This window comes from Oncorhynchus tshawytscha, unplaced genomic scaffold (genome assembly GCF_018296145.1).
Source record: "Oncorhynchus tshawytscha isolate Ot180627B unplaced genomic scaffold, Otsh_v2.0 Un_contig_6123_pilon_pilon, whole genome shotgun sequence".
In the NCBI taxonomy this organism is placed as follows: Eukaryota; Metazoa; Chordata; class Actinopteri; order Salmoniformes; family Salmonidae; genus Oncorhynchus; species Oncorhynchus tshawytscha.
The window spans coordinates 424-10,000 of NW_024609187.1; the positions used below are offsets into that span (position 1 = coordinate 424).

The following is a 9,577-nucleotide window of genomic DNA, read 5'->3' on the forward strand; positions in this document are numbered from 1 at the left end:
AGTGAAACGGCTAGCTTAGTTAGCGGTGTTCGCACTAAATAGCGTTTCAATCGGTGACGTCACTCGCTCTGAGACCTTGAAGTAAAAAAAAAATGTCAATGTAAATATAAAAATGTTATTTTATATGTTCTTCACAGAAATTGTTGTATAATTTTTCTTTTAGTAAACATTGAAAATGGGTCCCACAGAAGTGAACACGACACAAGGGTCAAGAAGGAAATTCTACATTGCTACACAGCGCTGATAAAGACTGATTGGCTGTTGCTAAAACACCACAGCATAATGACATTAATCAGAATGGACCTTTTGTGTATATCTTTATGTAGTATCTTTGGTGAAATTCTTGTATATCTTTTGTATATTAGTATATCATTGTATATCTCTTGGGTATATCCATGTGTATATCTCATGTGTATACACGTATATCTCATGGGTCATAGAAGGATATCTCATGTGTATATCTTTTGGTGTATATCTCTTGTGTATATCTCTTGTGTATATCTCTTGTGTATATCTCATGTGTATATCTCCACAGCATAATGACATGTATATCTCAGAATGTGTATATCTCCTAATGTGTATATCTTTGTGTATATCTCATGTGTATATCTCTTGTGTATATCTCTTGTGTATATCTCTTTGTGTATATCTCATGTGTATATCTCATGTGTATATCTCTTGTGTATATCTCTTGTGTATATCTCTTGTGTATATCTCTTGTGTATATCTCATGCAGGTATTGCTGGTCTGTGGTCTCTGGCTGTCATCTCCTGGGAGAGATGGGTGGTGGTGTGTAAGCCCTTTGGAAATGTCAAGTTTGATGCTAAATGGGCCATGGGAGGTATAATCTTCTCCTGGGTCTGGTCTGCTTTCTGGTGCGCCCCTCCTATCTTCGGCTGGAGCAGGTGGGACATCTTCTCTTTTTCTTTCACTGAGGATTGAAAAATAAAACGTCACATTGTTAAGAAAAAGAAGGTTTCATTATTCAACCATTATTCAACCATTATTCAACCATTATTCAACCCATCTCTGTATCTCTCTCTCCCTCAATCAGGTACTGGCCTCATGGACTGAAAACGTCCTGTGGACCTGATGTGTTCGGAGGTAATGAGGATCCTGGAGTCCTGTCATACATGATCGTTCTCATGATTACATGTTGCTTCCTGCCCCTGGGAGTGATCGTCTTCTGCTACCTGTTTGTGTGGATGGCCATCCGTGCCGTAAGTGATATCTTAAATATACCATAAACGTAGCAAGCAGCTATGTTGTGGCGTTTTGAAAATACATATTGGAGGGTTAAATCTAACCAATCGGATATATTTCTCCTGAACGACCACAGGTTGCCGCGCAGCAGAAAGACTCTGAGTCAACGCAGAAGGCTGAGAAGGAAGTATCCAGGATGGTTGTTGTCATGATTTTTGCTTACTGTGTATGCTGGGGACCTTACACAGCCTTTGCCTGCTTTGCTGCGGCTAACCCTGGGTATGCTTTCCACCCTCTGGCTGCTGCTCTGCCTGCCTACTTTGCCAAAAGCGCCACCATCTGGAATCCAGTGATCTATGTCTTCATGAATAAACAGGTGTGTTTTGTTTTGATAGCTGTGAACTTTGACCCATTTACTACTAAAGTAGTTATTTAAAGGCCTCGTGTCTTAGGTAAATGTAGACTTTTATTTTTGAAAGCTTCTCTCTTCATGTTCCATTCTTCTTCTTCTTCTTCTTCTTCTTCTTCTTCTTCTTCTTCTTCTTCTTTCTTCTTCTTCTTCTTCTTTCTTCTTCTTCTTCTTCTTCTTTTCTTCTTCTTTTCTTCTTCTTCTTCTTCTTTTCTTCTTCTTCTTCTTCTTTTCTTCTTCTTCTTCTTCTTCTTCTTCTTCTTCTTCTTCTTCTTCTTGTCTTCTTCTTCTTCTTCTTTTCTTCTTCTTCTTCTTCTTCTTCTTTTCTTCTTCTTCTTCTTCTTCTTCTTCTTCTTCTTCTTCTTCTTCTTTTCTTCTTCTTCTTCTTCTTCTTCTTCTTCTTCTTCTTCTTCTTCTTCCTTCTTCTTCTTCTTCTTCTTTACTTCTTCTTCTACTTCTTCTTCTTCTTCTTCTTTCACCAGTTCCGTACGTGCATCATGCAGCTCTTTGGCAAGGTAGAAGAAGATGGCTCGGAGGTGTCTACATCAAAAACAGAGGTTTCCACCGTGGCACCTGCATAAACCCCCAGACAACGTTGTACCTCTTTGAAACAAATTATGAACGTTCTGAGATATTCCACATGGGACTTTTTCAAATGTACAGTACAAATTCTCAGGAGAATATTAAGCTTTACGTCATACAGTTGTAATGTGTTTAAAAAACATTGCTATGAATCACCCCAAGGAGTTTTTCTAATCCATGGTCTTCATAATAACCAGAGAGTCGTGTGTTGATATGCGTACCGTAGCTGTTGCAGTGGCACATTGTGGGAATAGGTACAGTCCTATCAATGTCTGTTGAAGTGACTCCCCCCCTCCAAAAAAGTAGCCATCTTGGACTGCATCCCCTTCACTCTGTAGAGGAGAAACTAGACAGAATAACAGCTAAGGAGAACGGACATGAACTGCCAATGGAAATCTGATCATCACAAAACTACATGAATTATTGATGGTTCCAAAATCCTTTACTTTATAGGGAACTTATGAGCTAAACATTTTGTAGCCCACTTGCAAATAAAAAATATAAAAAATTATAACAGTATTAAATAGATAATTGTGTATACAATGTATTTAACTGTGTTTTTGTTGCCCTTGCAAATAAAAAATCTTTAAAAAAATAAATGCATGAAATGAAAATATGGTCTCACTTTCTATGTCTATCCTGTTAATCCCTGTTAATCCCTGTTTATCCCCTGTTTATCCCCTGTTTATCCCTGTTTATCCCTGTTTATCCCCTGTTTATCCCTGTTTATCCCCTGTTTATCCCTGTTTATCCCTGTTTATCCCCTGTTTATCCCTGTTTATCCCCTGTTTATCCCTGTTTATCCCCTGTTTATCCCCTGTTTATCCCCTGTTTATCCCTGTTTTTATCCCTGTTTATCCCCTGTTTATCCCTGTTTATCCCCTGTTTATCCCCTGTTTATTCCCTGTGTATTCCCTGTTTATTCCTGTTTATCCCCTGTTTATTCCTGTTTATCCCTGTTTATCCCTGTTTACTCCCTGTTTATCCCTGTTTATTCCCTGTTTATCCCCTGTTTATTCCTGTTTATCCCTGTTTATCCCCTGTTTATCCCTGTTTATCCCCTGTTTATCCCTGTTTATCCCTGTTTATCCCCTGTTTATCCCCTGTTTACTCCCTGTTTATCCCTGTTTATTCCCTGTTTATCCCCTGTTTATCCCTGTTTATTCCCTGTTTATCCCCTGTTTATCCCCTGTTTATCCCCTGTTTATCCCCTGTTTATCCCCTGTTTATCCCTGTTTATCCCTGTTTATCCCTGTTTATCCCCTGTTTACTCCCTGTTTATCCCTGTTTATTCCTGTTTATTCCCTGTTTATCCCCTGTTTATTCCTGTTTATCCCTGTTTATCCCCTGTTTATCCCCTGTTTATCCCTGTTTATCCCCTGTTTATCCCTGTTTATTCCCTGTTTATCCCTGTTTATTCCCTGTTTATCCCCTGTTTATTCCCTGTTTATCCCCTGTTTATCCCTGTTTATCCCTGTTTATCCCCTGTTTTCCTGTTTATTCCTGTTTATCCCCTGTTTATTCCCTGTTTTCCTGTTTACTCCCTGTTTATCCCCTGTTTATTCCCTGTTTACTCCCTGTTTATCCCCTGTTTATCCCCCCTGTTTATCCCCTGTTTATTCCTGTTTATCCCTGTTTATTCCTGTTTATCCCCTGTTTACTCCCTGTTTATCCCCTGTTTATTCCCTGTTTATTCCCTGTTTATCCCTGTTTATCCCTGTTTATCCCCTGTTTATCCCCTGTTTATTCCCTGTTTATTCCCTGTTTATTCCTGTTTATCCCCTGTTTATCCCCTGTTTATCCCCTGTTTATCCCTGTTTATCCCCTGTTTATTCCTGTTTATCCCCTGTTTATCCCCTGTTTATCCCCTGTTTATCCTGTTTATTCCCTGTTTATTCCCTGTTTATCCCTGTTTATTCCCTGTTTATCCCTGTTTATCCCTGTTTATCCCCTGTTTATCCCTGTTTATCCCCTGTTTTATCCCCTGTTTATCCCCTGTTTATTCCTGTTTATCCCTGTTTATCCCTGTTTATCCCCTGTTTATTCCTGTTTATTCCCTGTTTATTCCCCCTGTTTATCCCCTGTTTATTCCCTGTTTATCCCCTGTTTATCCCTGTTTATCCCCCTGTTTATCCCCTGTTTATCCCTGTTTATCCCCTGTTTATTCCCTGTTTATCCCTGTTTATTCCTGTTTATCCCTGTTTATTCCCTGTTTATCCCCTGTTTATTCCTGTTTATCCCTGTTTATCCCCTGTTTATCCCCTGTTTATCCCTGTTTATCCCCTGTTTATCCCTGTTTATTCCCTGTTTATCCCCTGTTTATTCCCTGTTTATCCCTGTTTATTCCCTGTTTATCCCCTGTTTACTCCCTGTTTATCCCTGTTTATCCCCTGTTTACTCCCTGTTTATTCCCTGTTTATCCCCTGTTTATCCCCTGTTTATTCCCTGTTTACTCCCTGTTTATCCCCTGTTTATTCCCTGTTTATCCCTGTTTATCCCCTGTTTATCCCCTGTTTATCCCCTGTTTATCCCCTGTTTATCCCCTGTTTATTCCCTGTTTACTCCCTGTTTATCCCCTGTTTATTCCCTGTTTATTCCCTGTTTACTCCCTGTTTATCCCTGTTTATCCCCTGTTTATCCCCTGTTTATTCCCTGTGTATTCCCTGTTTATTCCTGTTTATCCCCTGTTTATTCCTGTTTATTCCTGTTTATCCCTGTTTACTCCCTGTTTACTCCTGTTAATCCCCTGTTTATCCCCTGTTTATTCCTGTTTATCCCTGTTTATCCCCTGTTTATTCCTGTTTATCCCTGTTTATCCCCTGTTTATCCCCTGTTTATCCCCTGTTAATCCCCTGTTTATCCCCTGTTTATTCCTGTTTATCCCTGTTTATCCCCTGTTTATCCCCTGTTTATTCCCTGTTTATTCCCTGTTTATCCCCTGTTTATTCCCTGTTTCCCCTGTTTATCCCTGTTTATCCCCTGTTTATCCCTGTTTATCCCCTGTTTATCCCCTGTCCTGTTTATCCCCTGTTTACTCCCTGTTTATCCCCTGTTTACTCCCTGTTTACTCCCTGTTTATCCCCTGTTTATCCACTGTTTATCCCCTGTTTATTCCCTGTTTATCCCCTGTTTATCCAACCTGTTTATCCCCTGTTTATCCCCTGTTTATCCCCTGTTTATCCCCTGTTTATCCCCTGTTTATCCCCTGTTTATCCCCTGTTTATCCCCTGTTTATCCCCTGTTTATCCCCTGTTTATCCCCTGTTTATCCCCTGTTTATCCCCCTGTTTATCCCCTGTTTATCCCTGTTTATCCCCTGTTTATTCCCTGTTTATCCCCTGTTTATCCCCTGTTTATCCCTGTTTATTCCCTGTTTATCCCCTGTTTATCCCCTGTTTATCCCCTGTTTATTCCCTGTTTATCCCTGTTTATTCCCTGTTTACTCCCTGTTTATTCCCTGTTTATTCCCTGTTTATCCCCTGTTTATTCCCTGTTTACTCCCTGTTTATCCCCTGTTTACTCCCTGTTTATCCCCTGTTTATCCTCTGTTTACTCCCTGTTTATCCTCTGTTTACTCCCTGTTTATCCCTGTTTATCTCCCTGTTTATTCCCTGTTTATCCCCTGTTTACTCCCTGTTTATTCCCTGTTTATCCTCTGTTTACTCCCTGTTTATCCCCTGTTTATTCCCTGTTTATCCCCTGTTTATCCCCTGTTTATCCCCTGTTTATCCCCTGTTTACTCCCTGTTTATCCCCTGTTTACTCCCTGTTTATCCCCTGTTTACTCCCTGTTTATCCCCTGTTTACTCCCTGTTTATCCCCTGTTTATCCCCTGTTTATCCCCTGTTTATTCCCTGTTTATCCCCTGTTTATCCCCTGTTTACTCCCTGTTTATCCCCTGTTTACTCCCTGTTTATCCCCTGTTTATTCCCTGTTTACTCCCTGTTTATTCCCTGTTTATCCCCTGTTTACTCCCTGTTTATCCCCTGTTTACTCCCCTGTTTATCCCTGTTTATCCCCTGTTTACTCCCTGTTTATTCCCTGTTTATCCCCTGTTTACTCCCTGTTTATCCCCTGTTTATCCCCTGTTTATCCCCTGTTTATCCCCTGTTTACTCCGCTAAAACCCTCACTTCTTCCTCTCGGATCGAACCCACAGCCCTGACGTTGCAAAGCGTCATGCTCGACCAATCAGCAACACGAGACCAATAACCTTGGGGACGTGGGGTTTTAATGTTAAGGTGTTGATTTCAGAGAAGCAACAACAGATGTTGTTATTAAAAGGATGGAGCGAAGAACATTTTCCCCATGATTCCAGATCATAATAACCACCACAAGGTTTTCGGGTTCGGGGAAGAGAACATGTATTTCAAGCTACAACAGGGAGACTGAATGCTTCTTTTGGCAGAAGCTTTAATTAGTTAAATCTTGGTTAAGTGGCCATTTGAGATTTCAATTATGGGAAGTTTACAATGTTAATGGTCCTTACAAAGACACTAAAGCTTGGTAATTAAAAGGAAATGCAAAAATGACTTGTAAAAAGAGAGAGACGTGGGCCTTCTCATTTAGGAAAGAGAACAAAAGCTGAACAGACGAGCTTCATGAATACTGTATTATTGACTGTATGTTTGTTTTATTCCATGTGTAACTCTGTGTTGTTGTTTGTGTCGAACTGCTTTGCTTTATCTTGGCCAGGTCGCAATTGTAAATGAGAACTTGTTCTCAACTAGCCTACCTGGTTAAATAAAGGTGAAATAAAAAAATAAAATTAATAAAAAACACGGCTCTCACACCAACAACAAACGCACTGAATGACACCAATGACCCCAATAATCCTAACAAAACACAGCAATGCAATGTCACAGTGGAGAGAAGAAAGGAAAAGGAATTAAAACATCGATTTAATCATTCAAGGTGATAAGAAACACAGTAAAGAGTAAACAGTCCTGTCCAGTCACAACACACTGCAGTCTGAATACACACTGAGAGGAGTCACAACACACTGAGAGGAGTCACAACACACTGAGAGGAGTCACAACAACACACTGCAGTCTGAATACACACTGAGAGGAGTCACAACACACTGCAGTCTGAATACACACTGAGAGGAGTCACAACACACTGCAGTCTGAATACACACTGAGAGGAGTCACAACACACTGCAGTCTGAATACACACTGAGAGGAGTCACAACACACTGCAGTCTGAATACACACTGAGAGGAGTCACAACACACTGCAGTCTGAATACACACTGAGAGGAGTCACAACACACTGAGAGGAGTCACAACAACACACTGCAGTCTGATTACACACTGAGAGGAGTCACAACACACTGAGAGGAGTCACAACACACTGCAGTCTGATTACACACTGAGAGGAGTCACAACACACTGAGAGGAGTCACAACACACTGCAGCCTGATTACACACTGAGAGGAGTCACAACACACTGCAGCCTGAATACACACTGAGAGGAGTCACAACACACTGAGAGGAGTCACAACAACACACTGCAGTCTGAATACACACTGAGAGGAGTCAAACATTTGAGACTGAGTCTGAGGCGAGAGACAACACTGTGAGGAGAGGACACACTGCAGTCTGATTACACACTGAGAGGAGTCACAACACACTGAGTCTGAGGACAGGAGAGAGAGGAGAGGAGAGGAGAGGAGACACTGCAGTCTGATTACAGGAGAGGAGAGGTCACAACACACTGAGAGGTCTGAACACACTGCAGTCTGATTACACACTGAGAGGAGTCACAACACACTGAGAGGAATACACACTGAGAGAGTCACAACACACTGCAGTCTGAATACACACTGAGAGGAGTCACAACACACTGCAGTGAGGAGAGGACACTGAGAGGAGAGAGGAACACACTGCAGTCTGACTGGAGACACTGAGAGGAGTCACAACACACTGAGAGAGGAGAGGAGAGGACACACTGAGAGGAGTCACAACACACTGAGTCTGACACACTGAGAGGAGACACACTGGAGAGCCTGAGGACACTGAGAGGAGTCACAACACACTGAGAGAGAGGAGACACTGAGAGGACAACACACTGAGAGAGGAGAATACACACTGAGAGGGAGGAGAGGAGAGGTGAGAGGGGTGAGAGGGACTGAGAGGAGAGGACACTGAGGTGAGAGGAGACTGAGAGAGAGGAGAGGAGAACACACTGAGGAGAGGAGATACAGGACTGAGAGGAGAGGAGAGGAGAGGAGAGGAGAGGTGAGGGAGGAGAGGAGAGGAGAGGAGAGGAGAGGAGAGGAGAGGAGAGGAGAGGAGAGAGGGAGGAGAGTTGAGGTCATTTGAGGTGAGAGGGATGAGAGGAGAGGAGAGGAGAGGTGAGGTGAGGTGAGGGAGGAGAGGAGAGGAGAGGAGAGGAGAGGAGAGGAGAGGAGAGGAGAGGAGAGGAGAGGAGAGGAGAGGAGAGGAGAGGAGAGGAGAGGAGAGGAGAGAGAGAGAGAGGGAGGAGAGGGAGGAGAGTTGAGGTCATTTGAGGTGAGAGGGATGAGAGGGAGGAGAGGAGAGGAGAGGAGGGAGAGGAGAGGAGAGGAGAGGAGAGGAGAGGAGAGGAGAGGAGGAGGAGAGGAGAGGAGAGGAGAGGAGAGGAGAGGAGGAGAGGAGGAGGAGAGGAGAGAGGAGAGGAGAGGAGAGGAGAGGAGAGGAGAGGAGAGGTGAGAGAGGAGAGGAGAGAGGAGGAGAGGAGAGGAGAGGAGAGGAGAGGTGAGGGAGAGAGAGAGGAGAGGAGAGGTGAGAGGAGGAGAGGAGAGGTGAGGTGAGGTGAGAGGGAGGAGGAGAGGAGAGATGAGGTGAGAGGGAGGAGAGGAGGGAGAGGGAGAGGACAGGAGAGGTGAGGGAGAGGGAGGAGAGGAGAGGGAGAGGGAGGAGAGGAGAGGAGTTGAGAGGAGAGGTGAGGTGAGGTGAGAGGGAGGAGAGTTGAGGTAAGAGGGAGGTGAGGGAGGTGAGAGAGAGGAGGAGAGGAGAGGTGAGGTGAGGTGAGGTGAGAGGGAGGAGAGGAGAGGTGAGGTGAGAGGGAGGAGAGATGAGGTGAGGTGAGAGGGAGGGGAGGAGAGGTGAGAGGTGAGGTGAGGTGAGGTGAGAGGGAGGAGAGATGAGGTGAGGTGAGAGGGAGGGAGGGAGGAGAGGTGAGGTGAGGTGAGGTGAGGTGAGGTGAGGTGAGAGGAGAGGAGAGGAGAGATGAGGTGAGGTGAGAGAGGGGAGGAGAGGATGAGGTGAGGTGAGGGAGGGGAGGAGAGCTGAGGTGAGGTGAGGTGAGAGGGATTAGAGGAGAGGTGAGGTGAGGTGAGAGGGAGGAGAGGAGAGGTGAGGTGAGGTGAGGTGAGGGAGGAGAGGAGAGGTGAGGTGAGGTG

General features: G+C 43.8%; 1 protein-coding gene across 1 annotated transcript; it reads left to right on the top strand.

The window, feature by feature from the left end:
- The first annotated feature begins 558 nt into the window (after positions 1 to 558).
- LOC112240917 (red-sensitive opsin-like) lies at positions 559 to 2,773 on the top strand. The gene is made up of 4 exons (XM_042314432.1): positions 559 to 905; positions 1,055 to 1,220; positions 1,340 to 1,579; positions 2,095 to 2,773. The coding sequence occupies exons 1-4, from the start codon at positions 559 to 561 to the stop codon at positions 2,191 to 2,193; spliced, it is 852 nt and encodes a 283-aa protein (XP_042170366.1). The 3' UTR covers positions 2,194 to 2,773.
- The last annotated feature ends 6,804 nt before the right edge of the window (positions 2,774 to 9,577 follow it).

What these genes read in the sequence shown, in the direction of transcription:
- LOC112240917 (XM_042314432.1), top strand. Translation starts at nt 559, where the DNA reads ATGTGTATATCTCCTAATGTGTATATCTTTGTGTATATCTCATGTGTA. An exon ending in TGTGGATGGCCATCCGTGCC is followed by an intron (nt 1,221 to 1,339) that starts GTAAGTGATATC and finishes GAACGACCACAG; the next exon opens with GTTGCCGCGCAGCAGAAAGA. An exon ending in ATGTCTTCATGAATAAACAG is followed by an intron (nt 1,580 to 2,094) that starts GTGTGTTTTGTT and finishes TTCTTTCACCAG; the next exon opens with TTCCGTACGTGCATCATGCA.